A 22461-nucleotide genomic window follows, 5' to 3' on the forward strand; every position below is an offset into this window, starting at 1 on the left:
TAATAGTAGCCCATAAATCAAAACCATAAGGGGAGGGAAACATAAGGGTCAGACTGAGTCCAAACCAAAGGCCAGGCAGAACGGGTCTGTCTTGCAGGCCCTGCAGAAATATGTCAAGTCCCACAGGGCCTAGTCTCTTGTGACAGAGCGTTCCACCAAGTCGGGGCCAGTACTGAAAAGGCCATGGCCCTAGCTAAAACCAATCTAACCACCTTGCGGCTTGGGACCTCCAAAGTGTTGTTATTTGTGGACCTTAAGGTCCTCCGCAGGGCATACCAGGAGAGGCGGTCCTGTAGGTACGAGGGTCCTAGGCCGCATAGGGCTTTAAACGTCAAAACCAGCACCTTAAACCTGACTCTGTACTCCACCGGGGGCCAGTGCAGCTGGAAAAGCACTGAATGAACGTGATCCCACGGCAAGGACCCCGTAAGGAGCCTCGCCGTAACATTCTGCACCTGCTAGAGTTTCTGGGTCAGCTTCAAGGGCAGCCCCACGTAGAACGAGTTACAATAATCAAGCCTGGAGGTGACCATCTCATGGATCACTGTGGTCAGATCAAGACTGGTCTCAAGGCGCTTCCAGACAACCTGTTTATTGAGCACTCACCGCAATCTGTTTGCAGGGAGATTAGACAACCTGGGCTATTGAAGAAACATTCACTCCGATTTGTTTACGGAGCGGCCGGTGCAAGTATTAACCCACACTTCTCATGACATTTCCTCACCACCTTTCCTATTGCAAAAATAATCCAATATTTGGGGGGAATTGAGTTTGTTGCACAAGGCCTTGAATTGCACAACCTGAATTTGCTGGCATGCAATGGAAAATAGTAACAGAATAAGAAATAACCTTCCACTCTCAACAAATCTGGACCTGAAATATGGGCACGGGGTACAATGTTCCTTCTTTGCAAAACCTCAGAGCCAGATTTGGAGGAGAAACGGTGACCTGATGATAGCGAGGGAATCATTGCTCTGCATATTCTACCACTGAATGCAATTCTGCAGCTGTGCCCTGGAAAGCCCTGGCTGAGTTTATGGAAGGAAGTGGAGGCGCCAGATTTCACCCCCAACAGCAGACATGGGTGGAGGCAGAGAAAACCTATTTTGTGCTCTCTTCAAATCACTCAGCTTAAAACACCATCAGGGCCACTTTTAACTGGGGCCACCATCAGGGCCACTGTGGCAACTGGATCTTTGCAGGCCTGAACATGGAGAGCAAAACAGGATTGCTGCAATGAGGCCACTGTCTCCCTTAGGCCAGCACCCCGTCTCCAAGAAAGGTCAGCTAGTCCCAGAGGCAGAACATGAAAGCAGGACTCTATGCTCAGAATCTAACATTCAAAAGTACACTGTCTCTGGATATAGAAACCCCACTTTGTGGTCAAGGCCGGCCTACGTTACTGGTCTGTATTAAGGATCACAAAGAAACTGTACGAAGCTCTTGGAACAGAGGAAAAGCGTCACTTCAAATATTTTTAGTGGCCGGCTAACAGTTATGGTGCTGGAGGAGACTCTTGAGAGTCCCATGGACTGCAAGAAGATCAAACCTATCCATTCTGAAGGAAATCAGCCCTGAGTGCTCACTGGAAGGACAGATCCTGAAGCTGAGGATCCAAGACTTTGGCCACCTCATGAGAAGAGAAGACTCCTTGGAAAAGACCCTGATGTTGGGAAAGATGGAGGGCAGAAGGAGAAGGGGACGACAGAGGACGAGATGGTTGGACAGTGTTCTCGAAGCTACCAGCATGAGTTTGACCAAACTACGGGAGGCAGTGGAAGACAGGAGTGCCTGGCGTGCTCTGGTCCATGGGGTCACGAAGAGTCGGACACGACTAAACAACAACAAAACAGTCATGCAAACTGCTCGAAGACCTCAGTACAATCCAAACAGTTGCGATCTCATGCATGCTTATTCCTACAGAGCAAGTCCCAGGTAATTGTGGCCATGACTCCAGCCAGACTGACCTGCTCTTTAGGCCACAAATGGGTCATTGCAGCCCTCCAAACTGCTCTTTGCAGTATAGAACCAGCAAATATTTAAAAAAAGCTCCCCCCCTCCCCGTATTATGGCACTCAATTCCAAGAGATAGCACACAAGCCCCATCTCTGGTCTCTTTTAAACAGGCTGTAAAAGGCTGATTTATTTACTGTGTCCTTTGGGGGTTGGATTAGACGGTCTGGTAGTCTTCAGTCTCGTTGCAGGGTACAGTATTATTAGGGCACCACAGAAATATTCAGATAATGGTCTTTGGGGGAGGAGATAAAAAAAAATCCCAGAAAAATCTATTCGGAGAGAAAATTAGCTCAGCTCTACATTTATCATAATAGCCCCCACATTCTTGTCCCTGACTAAATTTAGACCTTTGGCATTTTGACTTCCCCTTCCTGTCTCAGTCTTGCCAATGTGGGGAGGAGGAGAAGGAGGGAGAGCAAACCCCAAACAGCTCTAAATTGCCTGAGCAAAGTTCAGCTCCTGAAAGGCTTTTCCTTGTCCAAAGGTGCAAAGCTCCACAAGTCTGCAAGCTCAGTAGGGCTTATGACTAGATCTGGGACTGCAGCCTACAGTTTTCCAGACAGGGCACCAACTTTCAGCTCACGGTGCTTTTGCGGGGAGAGAGGGGACAGCAGATTGTGAAACACTTTTTCATGCAACACTTAAAAAGCAGAGCAAGTTCTAGGCCTGGCCAAGAGTGGATGCACCAGGATTTCCCACCTCTAAACATTTCCAGAAGCCAACTTTCCCATCAACGTATAGCGTTGTTGTTGTTGTTGTTGTTGTTGTTGTTGTTGTTGTTGTTGTTGTTGTTGTTGTTGTTACTATTATTAGTTTTTAATGTTTGATGTCTTACTGTGTTTCAATTTGTTGTTAGCCACCTAGAGTGGCTGGGGTAATCCAGTCAGATAGGCGGCATATAAACAATAAAAATATTATTGTTATTATTATTATTATAGCATGCCACTGTTTAGAAAAGCAGCGGTAAATGCGGCCCCTAGAGCCCCCTGGACTCTTCCCACTATAACAGCTGCATGGAGCATTGAATGTAGTCAAAGAATGAGCTCGTTGCTCTCTGGCAAGGCACATCTGCTGAAATCTGTTATGTTATGTGTTGTTATGTTATGTTATGTTATGTTATGTTATGTTATGATGTTTTATGTTATGTTGGGAGCTGTAGTCTTGAGACTCTATTGTACAGGGAGCGGCGGATGTTTCAATGTTTTAGTTGACTAGTTACTACATTCATTAGATTTTATTTATTATTTATCTCATTTCTTTACCGCTGTAAATTCTTAAGAAAAAACCCCGAAAGCGGTTTAGAACACGTTAAAACGTCAAGTAAAAACAACCCAGGATAAAACATTACTGATGAAAGGCAAATATAAAACATACGTTCAAAGCAACACAGTTAAACACTGACTAGAATTATTCCTACATATTTTTGTAATATATGCATATATAGTATGTTTGGCTTGTCTACCTTGTGCACCTTCTTGTGCAAAATTGTTCACTTTTGAAAGGCAAGATATAAAATCTAGAATAAATACCGTATTTTTCGGACTATTGGACGCACCGGTCCATAGGACGCACCTAGATTTGGGGGGGGAATAAAGGGGGAAAAATTTATCCCCCCCCGCCAGGCGCGGGGCTGGGGCGGGGAAGCCCGAGCTTCCCCCTCCCCCAGAACGGGATTCAGAGCCATGCCGAAGCTGCGCGCAGCTTTGGCATCGCTCTGGGAGCTTGCGGGGCTGGGGGAGGAGGAAGCCTTCCGCCAGCCTCCAAACCAAGTCGGGGGACAGCGGGAATGGCGCGCTGCGCCTCTCCCGCTGTCCCCCGAGTTTGCGGGGCTGGCGACGGGGAGGAGCAGGCTTCTCCCCCCGCCAGCCTTCTAACCAAGTTGGGGGACAGCGGGAAGGGCGCGCTGCGCCTCTCCCGCTGTCCCCCGAGCTTGTGGGTCTGGCGGTGGGGCTCTCCTGAAGCCTGGAGGTTGTGGGGCTGGTGGGGGGGAGAAGCAGGCTTGCTTCTCCCACCCCCAGCCTCCAGATCAGGTCGTGGAATAGCGGGATGGCGGAGCGCTGCCATCCCGCGATTCCCCGACCTGATCTGGAGGTTGTGGGGATGGTGGGGGGGAGAAGCAGGCTTGCTTCTCCCACCCCCAGCCTCCAGATCAGGTCGTGGAATAGCGGGATGGCGGAGCGCTGCCATCCCGCGATTCCCCGACCTGATCTGGAGGTTGTGGGGATGGTGGGGGGGGGGAGAAGCAGGCTTGCTTCTCCCACCCCCAGCCTCCAGATCAGGTCGTGGAATAGCGGGATGGCGGCGCTTCGCCATCCCGCTATTCCCCGACCTGATCTGGAGGTTGTGGGGATGGGGGGGGGGAGAAGCAGGCTTCCCTCTCCCACCCCCAGCCTCCAGATCAGGTCGTGGAATAGCGGGATGGCGGAGCGCTGCCATCCCGCGATTCCCCGACCTGATCTGGAGGTTGTGGGGATGGTGGGGGGGAGAAGCAGGCTTGCTTCTCCCACCCCCAGCCTCCAGATCAGGTCGTGGAATAGCGGGATGGCGGCGCTTCGCCATCCCGCTATTCCCCGACCTGATCTGGAGGTTGTGGGGATGGTGGGGGGGGGGGAGAAGCAGGCTTGCTTCTCCCACCCCCAGCCTCCAGATCAGGTCGGGGAATAGCGGGATGGCGGCGCTTCGCCATCCCCCTATCCCCCGAGCTTGTGGGGCTGGGGGGGAGAAGCAGGCTTGCTTCTCCCCCCGCCAGCCTCCAGATCAGGTCGGGGAATAGCGGGGTGGCGGCTCTGCACCTCCCCGCTGTCCCCAGCTTTTGGGTGCAGGCTGCTGCCCGCAAGCCTTGCGAGCCCGCGGGACATCCCGCCGGGCTTGCAAGACTTGGGATAGCTTCCTGAAGCCTGGAGAGCGAGAGGGGTCGGTGCGCACGGACCCCTCTCGCTCTCCAGGCTTCAGCAAAAGCCTGCATTCGCACCATAGGACGCACACACATTTCCCCTTCATTTTTGGAGGGGAAAAAGTGCGTCCTATAGTGCGAAAAATACGATAAATAGATTTACCAGTCACAGAGGTGCTGCGATGGAGAACTCTGCGTAGGCCCATCTTCTGACAATCATGGGATAGAGCCCCAGAGCTTTGGGGTGAGGGCATGGGGTGGATTTTACGTGGTGGAAATTATTATGAATTTCCTGCTATCATCCACCACATCTTCTAAACATGGTGTGATGTATTTTAATCAGCAATTGGAATACCCTTTCCCCTTGTTGACTACTTTCTAAAAGGCGTGCATGAACTTCCCCAGGAATCTCATATTCCTAGCCCCAGATATGCAAGTGACCCACTGCAACTATTCAACAGAGAGAGAGAACACTCTGCACATGCCCAGAGGCCCGAACACAGGCACCCCCAAACTCGGCCCTCCAGATGTTTTGGGACTACAACTCCCATCATCCCTAGCTAACAGGACCAGTGGTCAGGGATGATGGGAGTTGTAGTCCCAAAACATCTGGAGGGCCGAGTTTGGCGGTGCCTGCCCTAACATATCCACATATTTCTAGCCCTAGACCACGGAGTACAAGGCAAGTTCTGCAACATCTCAAAAGCAAGCACTAAGCAGCACTCTTGGCTTAGTTAGCAACTATCTACCTTTCCCACATCACCATACCTTGGGAAGGTCAGGCGGACGACGTGATTTGCGCCGGGAAAACGCTCTGGGGACCCAGTCGCCCATTGCCAACGCCAGCCAAGAAGGTATGTCACAGAACCCAGACGCGGCGCCTTAATGGGGAGAAAATGGCTGAGGGCGGGCGGGAAAGGGACAATTCACTTTCTCAACCACCGGCCAATCACGAGGGAAGGAGCAACACAACGCAGTGCACAAAACAAGAACCCTCGCCGATTGCCTTTTGCAGGTTTCCTGTTGAGGTTTGTGGGATAGATCAGTTGCTGTGACAACAGGGGCGTTAAGTCCTACCTAATGCGCTCTACTGACAGTTTCATAGTCACTCATCAAGACTTCCTCCTCTATGCTCCTAGGGCTATGCGCAGATCACGGAGGGAAATGCCAAGGATTCAGACCCTCTGCAAATCCTACGTTTTTTTATCTGGGAGCCCTACATTCCAACAGTTACTCAGTGTGAAATGCACTCTGCGCATGCACAGAGGATGCTCTTTTCCAACTTCAAAAACAAGAGAGGGCAATGGTATTCCAAGGAGGCGCAGGTTTAGCAAAGCGAACAAATGGACAACATAGTTTGTAAGCTGCAGGTCTGTATTAATGTATTAGTAGCGTCAGGCCCATACGCAGAAGGGCTCAGCAGCCTCGAAGGACTTCTCTAGTTGGCCTGCTTCTTTAGCACTCCTCCAAATTTCCTCGCTCAAAGCTTCTGCAGAGGTTAGGCTGTGTACACACTATGCCATGGGTAGGCAAACTATGGCCCGTATTTAACCTGAAACTGTTCTTAACCTGAAGCACCACTTTAGCTAATGGGGCCTCCTGCTGCCGCTGCGCCGCCGGAGCAGGATTTCTGTTCTCATCCTGAAGCAAAGTTCTTAACCTGAAGCACTATTTCTGGGTTAGCGGAGTCTGTAACCTGAAGTGTATGTAACCTGAAGCGTATGTAACCTGAGGTACCACTGTACTTATTCATTCCTCCCACAAATTTATCAGTTCCTTTTCCTATCACTTTTCTAACCACAAGAAGTCTGTTTTTATTTTTTAAGTGGATTTACAGTGGTGCCCCGCAAGACGAATGCCTCGCAAGACGGAAAACTCGCTAGACGAAAGAGTTTTCCGTTTTGGAGGTGCTTCGCAAAACGAATCTCCTATGGGCTTGCTTCGCAAGACGACAATGTCTTGCGAGTTCCTGCTGGTTTTTTCCCCTTCCCCCCTTTTTCTAAACCGCTAAGCCGCTTATCAGCTGATCCGATCATCAGATAAGCCGCTAAAAGCCACTAATAGCGCTAATCCGCTAATCCGTCAATGGGCTTGCTTCGCAAGACGAAAAAACCGCTAGACGAAGAGAATCACAGAACGGATTCTTTTCGTCTTCTGAGGCACCACTGTATTGCATCTTTTGGGCCACGTTCCTCCTTGGCCAACCCTCTGAGCCACATGTCAGCAGTGAAAGCTCACAGTCCCATGAGCTCCAGCTGATCCGTATATATAAGCTGAGAGGGTTTCCTGTATATATAAGCTGAGAGCGCCCCCTCCCCCTATTCATCAAATGATCAAACCTCTCCATCGACCCCACATCAACTTTATTTTCCTGCTTCTTGCTTCCAAAATAAGTGAGGTCTTGGGGGTGGGGTAAATCACAACCCTGGGCTGAGTTGTCAGCCATACTTGTTTTTAAGAGATGCATATTAAGGAGACATATTTGACAGGCACCATTTTTATTATCGTAGCAGCAGTGGGATCGAAAAAGACACACCTGAGCTCAGTATTAGTGTGGTGCTAATAACACCAAGGTTGCAGGTTCAACCCCTGGATGGGACATCTGCATATTCCTGCATCGCAAAGGGTTAGACCAGGGCCGGATTTAGGTTTGATAAGGCCCTAAGCTACTGAAGGTAATGGGGCCCTTTATATGTCCAGCTGCCCTTTGTCAACAACAAATTGTTGCTGTTTTTTGTGTTGAATATATGCTACAGTATATGGTGATTTATGGCCCTAATAGGAATCTAAAGCCATTTACACATGCAGAATGTAAAAAGGTAAAGGGACCCCTGACCATTAGGTCCAGTCGTGGCCGACTATGGGGTTGTGGCGCTCATCTCGCTTTATTCGCCGAGGGAGCCGGCATACAGCTTCCGGGTCATGACTAAGCTGCTTCTGGTGAACTATAGCAGCGCACGGAAACGCCATTTACCTTCCCACTGGAGCGGTACCTATTTATCTACTTGCACTTTGACGTGCTTTTGAACTGCTAGGTTGGCAGGAGCAGGGACCAAGAAACGGGAGCTCACCCCGTCATGGGGATTCGAACCGCCGACCTTCTGATCGGCAAGTCCTAGGCTCTGTGGTTTAACCCATAGCGCCACCTGTGTCCCATATGCAGAATGTAGGCACCCTATATATAGAAATGAGCAAACCAGTGATATTTTAGGGAGCAGGCTAGCAGGGAGTCCCATTACTTACATCTTAGGAGCCTACACAACACAAAACACTGTTGCTGTATGTAGGTAGTAATTTATTTGTTTTTTATCTTATATTTTGGAAATGTACGTCCAGTTTTTTCCCCTTTTAATTTTTTGGGGGGCCCCCAAGAGAGTTGGGCCCTAAGCTATAGTTCGTTTAGCTTATATGTAAATCCGGCACTGGGTTGGACGAGATGATCTTCAGGGTCGCTTCCAACTCTACAGATCTATGATTCTATGAAATCTTAGTCCCGCGACCATAATAATGGTGGGGCTAACGACCCCAGAACCAGACTCTGTTTTTGTATGCCAATGACCTTTCATAATGACATCTGCACAAGCCCATGACAAAAACGGCAGCTAAAATATATTCCAACACAGGAGACAGGAAGGATACATCATCTTTGAGACAAAAGGCGCTATAGCAACTCAGGGTACTTTATTAAAAGAGAGGGAGAAACTTTACTGGGTAGTTTGAACACACCCTCCTCACAGTTACTCTGACCTTGACGTGTTTGCAGGCGGCCCGTGAAGTATTAGATCACTGGGTGTGTTTTGCAAAGCAGTTATGCACAAGAAATTAAATCAGAGGCCAACAAGAACTCTGCGGCACCCGCTGCAATAAACCTGAATTTTAACATTCCCAAGAAGCAGCGTGCTGAGGGCTGGACAGGAGGTGCTGGTTAGCGAAACCAAGTGGTAAACTCGAGAATCCACATAAAAAAGCAGCTCCTCACGTGCTGGTACTTCAAGACAATCAAACTGTCCATCTCTCCCACCCTCGCCTAAATACCTCTATGCTTAAAGCATCTATAGGCGCTGCAATCCATCAACAACCCTCTTCAATCTTAACAGGATGCCTTCGTGGGAGACATCGCAAAGTGGGTTCTTGCCCAAGAAAACTCAAAGTAAAACAGGTGATTCACAGTGCAACCATTTGCATGTTTACTTAGAAGAACGGATCGTGGTAATGAGGGGAGACTAACAGGCCTAGCAAGTTGAGTGTGCATAAGATTGTCACTGTCACATCTCTCTACTTAAGCCTGATTTCTGTATTATCAGTGTGTGGTGTTTCTGTTTGTTTATTCAAATTTTCCCATGTAACCACAAAAAACACAGCTTCCCATCCGGCTGACAGATTGAGTTACAGTGGTACCTCGGGTTAAGTACTTAATTCGTTCCGGAGGTCCGTTCTTAACCTGAAACTGTTCTTAACCTGAAGCACCACTTTAGCTAATGGGGCCTCCTGCTGCCGCTGTGCCGCCAGAGCACGATTTCTGTTCTCCTCCTGAAGCAAAGTTCTTAACCTGAAGCACTATTTCTGGGTTAGCGGAGTCTGTAACCTGAAGTGTATGTAACCTGAAGCGTATGTAACCCGAGGTACCACTGTACAGAAATGATGATACCGAGGGCTAAACAAATCAAACCTGTATGTTCGTTTATAAGGTAGCTGCAAACTGCACCAATAAGATTCCTCACCTTTGCTCTAGCCTCAAATTAAGAGCGTTTAGATGGATCGCAAACAGCACAAGAGAATCTCAAGAGATTCCTTTTGGCCACTTGGGACAAAAACGAGTGTCTTATTTGATGCCACCAGATTTAACACACTACGGCTGCTCTCCTGGAAACCTTCATCCGGAAGTTCCCAATGAGATCTGCCAGGAAACACCACTCACTGCCTTACCAAACTGTTAAATGCCTCTAAATACCACTTGTAAAAATGCAAAATCTCCACTACAAACCGAAGAGAAAAGGACCTGTTTTACGTGAAATACTGCGTTGTGAACCTGCCCAAGCCCCCATCTTCATTAAGAGAGGAGTCTTATGGCTACACCTTTGATGAGAGACACCTGCTCAAAAACTCTGATGAGCAATCTGAAATGGACACAGGGAGATTTATACAAATTTCTACTTACCCCGGGAGCAAAGAAATCGCTACCTTAGGCCTTCAGCCACCCTGGTCACTTTGCCTAGCTGGATTTTTCAGCAAACAGCCCCACCCCGCCCTGCTAGGACAGGTAAGGCAAACGGGTCATTTGCATAAAAGAAAAGGGGCGAGGCCTCCCTGGTTTTAACCCTCTCGTTGCCTCAATCGGCCCCTGGACTCCTCCTCTGCCACTGAATCACCTGTAGAGAACCCGTGGCTGGAAGGCAGAACTACCACGAGGCAGGATGTGGCTTCCAAGCAGGGACAGGTTGTGGTTTTGTTGCTGCTGTAATAACCCTCCCCTGGAGGCCAGCATCCACCAGGGCAACGCTGTTTTGAATTCAGCCTTTTGAGATGCAAAGGAACAGGAGGAGCAACTCTGAGAAGATGCAAGGCGCACTATTTCACTACTGAGTGCACATCAGTCAGCTGCACATCTGGGACTGGGGGAAGGGAATATTCCCCAATCAAAGGTTGTCACTTGCATTTTTAAAATACTGCAATTTTTATAAAAATAAATAAGTCTAAAAGATTGACAGTGTCGTCTTTTCCCCCGGCATTGCACATATTCAATCATAAGTCAATCATTTCTGCGTCAATCTGCTTTGGAATTAGTTTAGAATGAAAAGCAGAATAGAAATGGATCTTTAATGGAGATTTTTGTTAGAAATCCCAAAAACATACATTCTAAAATTACATTTATCCCAAAATACACATTTTTAATGTATCTTGGTACTTTCTTTTTTTTTATAAGCAGAGAACTGTATTGCAAAACCCACAGAAGTGAAAATACCCAGCGATAACTGCATCCCCCCATCTGGGAAGTGTGAATCAGGCCAGTGCACTTAAAAATGCAGAGCAGGCTCAGTCCCCAGGCCCCAGTGGACTCGGGTGCATGAATTTGTCTAGCAACTATCCCTGCCACCCTCTACATTTCAGCACACCTTCAAGGTTTCTCCAGAAACTAATGAGAACATTTTTATTTTATTTTATTTGGTCATTTTGAGACAGAAGAATGATCCACATCTATTTGGCTTGTCAGGTGCATCAGGGAAGCTCATAAACTTCATTCATCAGGGCAATATTCAACCCCTGTGGTTAATCCCCAGCGGAGTCTACCTTGCTGACGAATGAAAGCATCTTTACAAATCTAGGAACACCCAACCCACCTCCTGGCTGAGGCAAGTAACTCTCACAACATCCTGTGGCAATTATTTTCACCCAGTTCTTAAAAAGATGCACTGTAATAATTGCTAGGGACGCAGGTGGCGCTGTGGGTAAAAGCCTCAGCGCCTAGGGCTTGCCGATCGAAAGGTCGGCGGTTCGAATCCCTGCGGCGGGGTGCGCTCTCGTTGTTCGGTCCCAGCGCCTGCCAACCTAGCAGTTCGAAAGCACCCCCGGGTGCAAGTAGATAAATAGGGACCGCTTACAAGCGGGAAGGTAAACGGCGTTTCCGTGTGCGGCTCTGGTTCGCCAGAGCAGCGATGTCACGCTGGCCACGTGACCCGGAAGTGTCTTCAGACAGCGCTGGCCCCCGGCCTCTTGAGTGAGATGGGCGCACAACCCTAGAGTCTGGCAAGACTGGCCCGTACGGGCAGGGGTACCTTTACCTTTACCTTTAATAATTGCTAGCAGTCTCCAACGGACGTATCCCATGCGCTCCTCAAGCTCTTTTAACAGCACCATCCTATGCCAAGGAAGATGGACCAAGGCACACGGAAATAAATTAAGAGCACCTAACATTGCAAATGGAGGCAGTGAGAGATTTTACCTTCTTGGGCTCCGTGATCACTGCAGATGGTGACAGCAGCCACAAAATTAAAAGACGCCTGCTTCTTGGGAGAAAAGCAATGACAAACCTAGACAGCATCTTAAAAAGCAGAGACATCACCTTGCCAACAAAGGTCCGTATAGTTAAAGCTATGGTTTTCCCAGTAGTGATGTATGGAAGTGAGAGCTGGACCATAAAGAAGGCTGATCGCCGAAGAATGGATGCTTTTGAATTATGGTGCTGGAGGAGACTCTTGAGAGTCCCATGGACTGCAAGAAGATCAAACCTATCCATTCTGAAGGAAATCAGCCCTGAGTGCTCACTGGAAGGACAGATCCTGAAGCTGAGGCTCCAAGACTTTGGCGACCGCATGAGAAGAGAAGACTCCCTGGAAAAGACCCTGATGTTGGGAAAGATGGAGGGCACAAGGAGAAGGGGATGACAGAGGACGAGATGGTTGGACAGTGTTCTCGAAGCTACCAGCATGAGTTTGACCAAACTGCGGGAGGCAGTGGAAGACAGGAGTGCCTGGCGTGCTCTGGTCCATGGGGTCACGAAGAGTAGGACACGACTAAACGACTAAACAACAACAACAACAACAACATTGCATAAGATCGAGCTGAAATCCTTTGCACATAAGCTCAAGAGTAAATCACTTTTGAATTGGTGAGACTGACTGTGAACATGCATAGGACTGGTCTGTAAGCAGCAACAAACCAAAAAGTTCTAATGGCCCTTTCTACTTCCTGTAATGATATATATTCCATACGACAACTATGCATCTCAGAGCAACAAAATTCCCAAGACCTCATTAGTTGGAAACCCATTGTCAATTTCAGCACACAGCTCCAGGTGCAAAAGCTACATTACTTTTTAAATCTTTGTATCCTTCCACTACATTTCTGCTTGTTTGAAAACAAAAGCATTTTTTGTTTAAAAATTAAGGAAGACAACCCTTCCATCCTGATCATTTTAATTATCATCTGCATCATTCCTCAATATAATCTCCTCTTTCAGAGAACATCCCATTTTAATGGCAGAGTGTACCGTATTTTTTACTCTATAAGACGCACCAGACCACAAGACGCACCTAGTTTTGGGAGGAGGAAAACAAGAAAAAAATATTCTGAATCTCAGAAGCCAGAACAGCAAGAGTGATCGCTGCGCAGTGAAAGCAGCAATCCCTCTTGCTGTTCTGGCTTCTGGGATAGCTGTGCAGCCTGCATTCGCTCCATAAGACGCGCACACATTTCCCCTTACTTTTTAGGAGGGAAAAAGTGAGTCTTATAGAGCAAAAAATACGGTATATATTGCTACACACCACCCCAATCCCCACAGCAGTGCAAGATTCCAGGATTTCTTTGGGAAAATGAGGCACAGCGGAGACTGCGGCGTCTTTATGACATATGGTTTATTTGTACAACCTGAGCCTAAAGTTGCACATAGCAGTCATACCCCAAGAGGTTATGCCTCCCCCATAAGTGCAGTATTGCATTCAAACACACCCCAGGCATTTCTCTGCCTCTCCCTCCAGCCCCACTGCTCGATAACTCAGTTGCATAACTCTTAAAACTCTGAACTAAGCTCCTGTCCATATTGCTTCCCTTCCCTTCTCTAAGCTCTTGGCTTTTATCTCTCCAGTTAAAGGGCTCCCACTTCTCTAAGGTGAGTTTCTTTTGATCGCTAAAGACCAATTACCCAGGCTAGTCCTGACTTAATTAGCCCCAAAACTTGGCTTCATTAAAGGATTAGCAAGGTCTGGCACAGCTCAGATACGCACTTGGGTCTATCCTAAATACAAATAAGCCTGACTATTTCCTGCCTTTAATACTCCAAGCCTAAATTAAATTCTACCACCAGCATAATCTGGAATCTAGGGTGTCTTGCACCCCCAGATTCGTAACAATATGATTAATTTCAAACATGTGCACGCACACAAACACACACAGCCCAATATGCCAACTTCAGATTTAATAAATTCAGGTCCCATGGGCAAAACTGCTGGGGCAGATCAGCAAGGTTGCCAACTTCTCTTCCTGGCTTTTGCTCCTCGCCTTGAAAAGCAGCTTGATCTACTGTCATCAAGAAGCTGTGAAACGCTTCACTTCCTGTGCATCAAGCAGTTGTTAAAGGCACAGGATTTCCTCCCCCCAGCTACCAGACTTGTACAGTGGTACCTCGGGTTAAGTACTTAACTCATTCCGGAGGTCTGTTCTTAACCTGAAGCACCACTTTAGCTAATGGGGCCTCCTGCTGCCGCCACGCCGTCAGAGCACGATTCCTGTTCTCATCCTGAAGGAAAGTTCTTAACCTGAAGCACTATTTCTGGGTTAGCGGAGTCTGTAACCTGAAGCGTATGTAACCTGAAGCGTCTGTAACCTGAGGTACCACTGTAGCCTTATCATAGCTGTCACAGATTTGAAAATAAGGGACCAGCAGCCTTGAAAATAAGGGATCAACAGCCAAAATAAGGGATTTTGTTTAGCTTATGCACGTTGGGGCTGCCTTCGTCCTGTCGCGAGGAGTTCCATCGGCCCTTCCCCGCCCGAGAGAGAGGGAGGGAGGAAGAGAGACTCTCACCCGCGAGCCCAGCATGAGGTGGTTGCGGCGCCGCGGCAGCCCTTCTGCGTCCCTCCCCATCCCCTCCTCTTCCTCCCCCTCAGGCTGCCTCCTCAGCCGCCTCCGGCTTCCCCTGGCAGCGCGGCGGAAGTCTCACAAGAGAGGGGCTGCCTGCCCAACCGCTGCCACCCGTCTCCTCATGACGCGCCCCTAAAGGGGAAAAGGGAGAGACGGAAATGCCGCAGCTCGTGCGCACGCTCTCTCTCACCCCGAGCCGCTGCTTCTCTCCCGAGCCGGGCGAGCATGAAACCCGGGAAATTTAAGGGACATCGTCAATCCGGGACAGCAGCGGGACACAGCGCTGGGATAAGGGAGTTTCCCGCCAAATAAGGGACGGTTGACAGCTATGCCTCTCACAGGGACAAGCACCCGTGTGGAGTGTCGTTTGCCATCTACAAAAGGGCTGTTAGTTTGTTCAGTTATGGACACCGCCCCAGGGTGTGGTCTCTGGCATGCACCATTCCCCACTTCACCCTGTTGTTTATAGCAAGCCAAAGCAGAGCAGATTACATAAACCAAGGTGCCAGGGAAGAGTTACATAAACCAAGGTGCCACTGTAGACCGATGGCTAAAATAGTAAAGGCAGTGTGATAATGTAACTCAACCCTGGAAGCTTGCACCCAAATATCTGGAGGGGTTTCTGGCAGGTCTCCTGTTCCTCTGAAATGCTGGATGATAGGCACACATTTCAATTGAACATTTCCCCATGCAGGGGAAGCTTCTCCTGTTGGATTTCTGCCTGGCACACAGCTGCGAAAGGCACAGGAGCCTCACTAGAGAAAACGGTGATACCTCAAGGTGAGGGGGTTTGTTGGGCGATTTTATAAAAAGAGAAGGATGGAGCCTTAAAACTGCTGGGAAATAACACCCCTTGCCCTGGAAATTATTACATTTCTAGGGATGGATGAAACTTCTCAATTTCAGTTTCTCATTTTTCCACTCTTCAGTTCTCCACATTTTCATGTCAGTTTGTGGTGTGTGTGTGTGTGTGTAATATTTTCAAGTCCTCACGAACATTTGCCAGCATTTTAGTGCAAATGTATCCCAATATTCATATTTTCGAAGCAATTTCCCCTAACAATGCATTTTTATGCCTTTTTTACAAATATGCGCACTTCCCCCCAATATTCACATTTTTGTACACTTCATTTGGTTGGAGAACTGCGTCAAAAAAAGTGGATAAATGCTAACTTTGAAGGATAGCTGTGTTTTGGTCCACGTATTGTGAACGAAGCAGATTCACTTTAATGTCTGAACCAAAATTTTTCCCTCTTCTAGGCAGGGAGCTTAAACGGCACAGGTCAGATCTGCCTATTCAGTGGGATATGATACGCATATGGCCACGTTTCTCTCCCTGCCCCAGTATAAATACTCCAAGACGAACTCTTAACGAGCTAGGGTTGCAATTAATCAAATTATGCACTGCCAAGTGGCTTCATGGCCTCTCCGGCTGCAGAGTTTGGAACCAGTTGGGTGAGCTGTCATTCGGACTGCGCATGAGTCATTAGTTAAATTAGAGCTACCTTGTTCTGTCTCTGCAGGCAAACATTTGCTGAAGGACTGAGTCATCTGCAAGTCACACAGGACCCTCCAAAAATTAAGACCTCCATTCAGCCAGGATCACTCTTCAAAGGAAGCACAGGCATCACATGCTCACAGGTGCTGCCTTTCCTGAGATCTGGTCTGTACCTGTCCCAGAATCAGGTGGGAAAATGGACTCTACCACTCGACAGAGCAGATGGGGGAAATTACATATTTAAATACTTTTTAAAAAACCCTTTTAATTCTCTTTTTTGGGGGGAAAAACACTCCAAAAGAAAACTAGCACAGCAGATAAATATTAGAAGTTTTCTACCTAATTTGCTATTTTTCTTCTTCTGTTTGCTGGAATTATTGGGGGGGGACATGCAAAAATGGTATCTCCCACCTGTGGTCTTCTTAAGATGTTCCTTCGGCCCGTTTCCTTCGGCCCCATCAATTGATCAAGCTTTAGTGAGGTGCTGCCACCTGCTGGATCCTCTGAGTTTGCAGGAGGAAAGGGTCAATTTCAAGCATTTTTAACATGTTTAGTTTCCTATTTTGCTACAGTTGTTACCTCCTCACTTAATGGAGAACCTATTTGCGCGGGTGGCGCTGTGGGTTAACCCAAAGAGCCTAGGACTTGCCGATCAGAAGGTCGGCGGTTCGAATCCCCGCGATGGGGTGAGCTCCCGTTGCTCAGTCCCTGCTCCTGCCAACCTAGCAGTTTGAAAGCACCTCAAAGTGCAAGTAGATAAATAGGTACCGCTCCGGCGGGAAGGTAAATGGCGTTTCCGTGCGCTGCTCTGGTTCGCCAGAAGCAGCTTAGTCATGCTGGCCACATGACCCGGAAGCTGTATGCCGGCTCCCTCGGCGAATAAAGCGAGATGAGCGCCACAACCCCATAGTCGGCCACGACTGGACCTAATGGTCAGGGGTCCCTTTACCTTTACATAGGATTGTAGAACTACAGAGATGGAAGGGATCCAAGGGTCATCTAGTCCAACCCCAGGAATCACAGTTAAAGAGTCCCCGACAAGGCGGCCATCCAGCCTCCGTTTAAAAACCTCCCATGAAGAAGAGTCCTATAGACAGCAATTCAAAAAGGCTCAGCATAGAAATTTAATGATGGGGAGATGCACCTGTTGCATTTCGGCCTGCTTTGCTTTCCAGATGTTGAAAAGCACATAGATTCCCAATCACAGGTGTGGGGCTCCTCGTGGGATTAATGCATATTTGTCTTAAATGCACCAAAGCAGCAACAAAGTCTAGAAGGGGAAGATGAATTTGATCGGTTAGATCAGAGCTGAAAGACTGAGGATACTCGGTAGGGATAAATTTGGTTCAGTTCACACTTAAAGGCAAACTAATTCATTTATCTATTTGTTGAATTTATATACAATGGTACCTCGGGTTAAGTACTTAATTTGTTCCACAGGTCCGTTCTTAACCTGAAATTGTTTTTAACCTGAAGCACCACTTTAGCTAATGGGGCCTCCTGCTGCTGCTGCTGTGCCGCCGGAGCATGATTTCTGTTCTCATCCTGAAGCAAAGTTCTTAACCTGAAGCACTATTTCTGGGTTAGCGGAGTCTGTAACCTGAAGCGTATGTAGCCTGAAGCGTATGCAACCCAAGGTACCACTGTACTGCCCTATACCTGCAGGTCTCAGGACAGTTTGCAGAATAAAATCAGAATATAAAACCACAAAATACATAATCAAAACAACAACCCAATACCCCCCCCCCATTTTAAAAGGGCACAGGATGTAAATCAAATCAACCAAAGGCCTGCTTAAAAAAGAACATTGTTGCCTGGCACCTAAAGGTGTATAATGAAGGCGCCAGGCGAACTTCGCTGGGGAGAGCGTTCTACAGATGGGGAGCCACTGCAGAGAAGGCCCCGTTCTCATGTTGCCACCCTCTGGACCTCTCAAGGAGGCGGCACGGGAATAAGCAGGAAGTGGCAAGTGTCGTCCCCAGTCCACCAATGGGACACAGAACACACGCCCTCCACCGTCTAAAAAAATCTTAATCTTTCTTTTATTCTTTGGTAGCTTTACAAAAAGAGAAGCCCACAGAAATAGGGGGGAATTAGAAAGGGGCAAGTACACGGGTGGCGCTGTGGGTTAAACCACAGAGCCTAGGGCTTGCCGATCGGAAGGTCAGCAGTTTGAATCCCCGCGACAGGGTGAGCTCCCTTTGCTCGGTCCCTGCTCCTGCCAACCTATCAGTTCGAAAGCACACCAAAGTGCAAGTAGATAAATAGGTACCGCTCTGGCGGGAAGGTAAACGGCGTTTCCGTGCGCTGCTCTGGTTTCACCAGAAGCGGCTTAGTCATGCTGGCCACATGATCCGGAAGCTGTATGCCGGCTCCCTCGGCCAATAAAGCGAGATGAGCGCCGCAGCCCCAGAGTCGGCAACGACTGGACCTAATGGTCAGGGGTACCTTTACCTTAGAAAGGGGCAAAATTAGACACAAATAACAAAGCACTAAATAAATAAATAAATAAATAAATAAAGACTTCTTGCGCTCTGCTCCATCCAGCTAGGTGGGGTATAAATAATAAATTATTATTATATTATTATTTCTTCCCGCCCAGGGCATCTTCGGTCTCTGCCTGCTTCTCAGATCCGCTATATCACACGGGGCTGGACCCCAGCTGCAGCAGAATCTCCTCCGGTCTGCTCTCCAGCAGCCACTACAAAGCTGGTCAAGGGAGGAGGAGGAGGGCAGCGGCAACCATGGGGTAGCAATGGGGTGCTCCCGCACAGGCACCACTCGGGACAAGCAGCAGCTCATCCTCTCTGACCTGGGTGGCAGGGAAATAGGGACATTCCAGGATCAAATCAGAAGCCAGGATGGCTTTGGTAATTCTGGTACTGTCCCTGGAAAATTGGGACACTTGGTGGGTATGCTACTTGCAGCCTGCATGGATTTGTATTGAAGTTATGTACACTGGACGCTTGGGTTGTGAACGTGATCTGTGTGGGATGCACATTTGAAACCAGCAGCGTGTATGAGTGTCTGGAGGCGGTTGGAGGATGGATGGCGGCTAACAGATTGAGGTTGAATCCTTAGCCTGGAGAAGAGGAGGTTAAGGGGTGATATGATAGCCATGTTCAAATATATAAAAGGATGTCACATAGAGGAGGGAGAAAGGTTGTTTTCTGCTGCTCCAGAGAAGCGGACATGGAGCAATGGATCCAAACTACAAGAAAGAAGATTCCACCTAAACATTAGGAAGAACTTCCTGACAGTAAGAGCTGTTTGACAGTGGAATTTGCTGCCAAGGAGTGTGGTGGAGTCTCCTTCTTTGGAGGTCTTTAAGCAGAGGCTTGACAACCATATGTCAGGAGTGCTCTGATGGTGTTTCCTGCTTGGCAGGGGGTTGGACTCGATGGCCCTTGTGGTCTCTTCCAACTCTATGATTCTATGATTCTATGGTTCTGATAAGACAGAAGTACTGTTTTGGGGGGAGGCGGGCAGGTGTGGAAGACTCCCTGGTCCTGAATGGAGTAACTGTGCCCCTGAAGGACCAGGTGCGCAGCCTGGGAGTCATTCTGGACTGACAGCTGTCCATGGAGGCACAGGTCAATTCTGTGTCCAGGGCAGCTGTTTATCAGCTGCATCTGGTACGCAGGCTGAGACCCTATCTGCCTGCTGACTGCCTCGCCAGAGTGGTGCATGCTCTGGTTATCTCCCGCTTGGACTACTGCAATGCGCTCTACCTGGGGCTACCTTTGAAGGTGACACAGAAACTACAACTAATCCAGAATGTGGCAGCTAGACTGGTGACTGGGAGTGGCTGCCGAGGCCACATAACACCGGTCTTGAAAGACCTACATTGGCTCCCAGTACGTTTCCGAGCACAATTCAAAGTCTTGGTGCTGACCTTTAAAGCCCTAAACGGCCGCAGTCCAGTATACCTGAAGGAGCATCTCCACCTCCATCATTCTGCCTGGACACTGAGGTCCAGTGCCGAGGGCCTTCTGGCGATTCCCTTGCTGCGAGAAGCCAAGTTATAGGGAACCAGGCAGAGGGCCTTCTCGGTAGTGGCACCCGCCCTGTGGAACACCCTCCCACCAAATGTCAAAGAGAAAAATAACTATCAAACTTTTAGAAGACATCTAAAGGCAGCCCTGTTTAGGGAAGCTTTTAATGTTTAATAGGTTATTGTATTTTAGTGTTTTGTTGGAAGCCGCCCAGAGTGGCTGGGGGGACCCAGCCAGATGGGCAGGGTATAAATAATAAATTATTATTAATTTATTATTATTATTATTAGTAACCCGCAGTGGTGCGTCTGCGTACGTGTGAGTTGCAATTTGGCGCTTCTGAGCATGCACAAAGCGTAATTTAGCGCTTCTGCACATGCGTGACCGCCAAAACCCGGAAGTTACCCAAAGTCATACCCGAGGTATGACTGTATTATCATTTCTCGCACACATGAAGTTCAGCCGGCTTGCTCACTTCTCCCTTATGCAATGGGGAAGTCAAGCAGGCCTGACTTCCCGACCCCCTGTTTGCTTATATCGCCATGGAAAAATGGGAATTGAAAATACTTCACCCCACAGCCATGAGAACAAACAGCCTTGTTAGTTCACCAGGTGCTGGATATACATGATTGCATCTACCCAAGATTTGCTGGAAGAAGGGGAACTCTTTGGCAGCTCTGCCTGGTAGGTTTTCGCAGGCTTTGAAAGAAGCGCGCTCGCTTCTTATCACTGGAATGATGTCCCAACATGCCAGAGGCTTTTTCTGGCAACACACTCTGCCTTTTCCACGCTGCATCCGAAGGGAGAGAGATTCAGCAAAGAGACCTTTTCCACACCGCAGAGACAGGGAAAGCTGCATTTGTTCCAGTTGTGCTTTTAGGTTGCACAGGAACCTATCTCTGGGAAGATGTTGGTAGCTGTGCACATGCAGAAAAATCACATGGTGTTGCTTTTCTGCAGCTGTAGCCCAAAGGAGCAAAATCCTTTTGGCCTAGTGGGCCAGATCTTCATCTCCCCACCCTGCACCTCTGCTGGCCGAATTTCACGGGTGGGTGGGGCCTGCTAACTGTCAATCACCTGACATAATAATAGCATCTGGTGACTGACAGGTAGGGTGTCCTGCACACCTGTCAAAGATGGCCTGTAATGGGGGGGGGGGGAGATAGTGACCAAGCAGAATTCAGCTCCCTGAACATCAGATGCAAGTGGATGTGGTTTGGGGAAAACAGTCTCACAGGCCAAATGCAGCCCGCAGAATGCCCCCACCCCTGCTGTGCCCCACCTCCATCAATTCCTGCACACAGAAAAGTCAAATATCCAGAGAGAAGGAAGAACCCTTCTCTCTAACATGCTACTTCCCAGTGTTCAAGCAGTTTGTTTCATCCCACACACAAGAGCTCCAATCTACATATTGTCAGAAAGGGCTAGGCTACAACATTTTTCTACATCTGGAACATTACGTCGCTGGAGGATCCTGGATAACGTGCATAGGAGAAAGAATGCCGATGGCAAGGTTAACTAGAGTCAGGGTTTGGCCCCAGAGCCTCTTTTGCTACCATAAGGTAAAGGTAAAAGGACCCCTGACCAATAGGTCCAGTCGTGACCGACTCTGGGGTTGCGGCGTTCATCTCGTTTTATTGGCCAAGGGAGCCGGCGTACAGCTTCCGGGTCATGTGGCCAGCATGACTAAGCCGCTTCTGGCAAACCAGAGCAGCGCACGGAAACACCGTTTACCTTCCCGCCGGAGAGGTACCTATTTATCTACTTGCACTTTGACGTACTTTCGAACTGCTAGGTTGGCAGGAGCAGGGACCGGGCAACGGGAGCTCACCCCGTCGCAGGGATTCGAACCACCAACCTTCTGATTGGCAAGTCCTAGGGTCTGTGGTTTAACCCACAGCACCACCCGCGTCCCGGTTTTGCTACCATAGCGTGCAACAAAAGAGGTTCCTCTGAGCGTGTGCAGAGTGGCAATCCTTCAAGGAACCCAAGTCAGCTCCTTCCCACCTGAAGGCAGAATGTCAGAATGTGTGGCTTACGAGCAAGGGAATGCTATCGCCGCCTAAGGTATGAAGAACAACAACTGACAAAAGATAGACATAATACAGTACAAGGACAGGAAGAAATATCATGGACAGTAATAGCCACACACAAGAAGAACAAAGAGAGAGTTTGAAGGCTTCGCCTGTAGGCCTGTAAATTATTTGATGTGTTAATGCAAATGGAAGTCATTAAAACTGCAGCTGCGGTATAAGGGTTTGTTATTCTGACTGGTGTGTAATTGGAATTTATAAGTTTTTGGAACGCAGAGTTAAAGTAAATGATCAAATCATCAATTCTAGCATGCGAGGGGGGCAACAAAATAATATAACTTGGCATCTGAACAACTGGCATTCTTAATTGTATTATAATTTGGTATCGACAATGATGCTTTTATCGGGTTATTGTAATTGAAAATTGCCGTATTTTTCACTCCAGAAGG

General features: G+C 48.4%; 1 protein-coding gene across 5 annotated transcripts in view; it reads right to left on the reverse strand.

Annotated features, from left to right (window-relative positions):
• The window catches only part of ARHGAP27 (Rho GTPase activating protein 27), a 69524-nt gene that overhangs the window by 31201 nt on the left and 15862 nt on the right, over positions 1–22461 (reverse strand). Inside the window, exon 1 of one of the 5 annotated variants that reach the window (XM_081166234.1) lies at positions 5678–5820. The exons of the other annotated variants lie outside the window; for them this stretch is intronic. Within the exon in view, the coding sequence (XP_081022360.1) occupies positions 5678–5743 (66 nt within the window). The 5' untranslated portion in view covers positions 5744–5820. Of the gene's footprint in view, positions 1–5677; positions 5821–22461 lie in introns of those variants that run through there. 5 annotated transcript variants of the gene reach the window in all.

Source organism: Podarcis bocagei, assembly GCF_964188305.1.
Source record: "Podarcis bocagei genome assembly, chromosome: 13".
In the NCBI taxonomy this organism is placed as follows: Eukaryota; Metazoa; Chordata; class Lepidosauria; order Squamata; family Lacertidae; genus Podarcis; species Podarcis bocagei.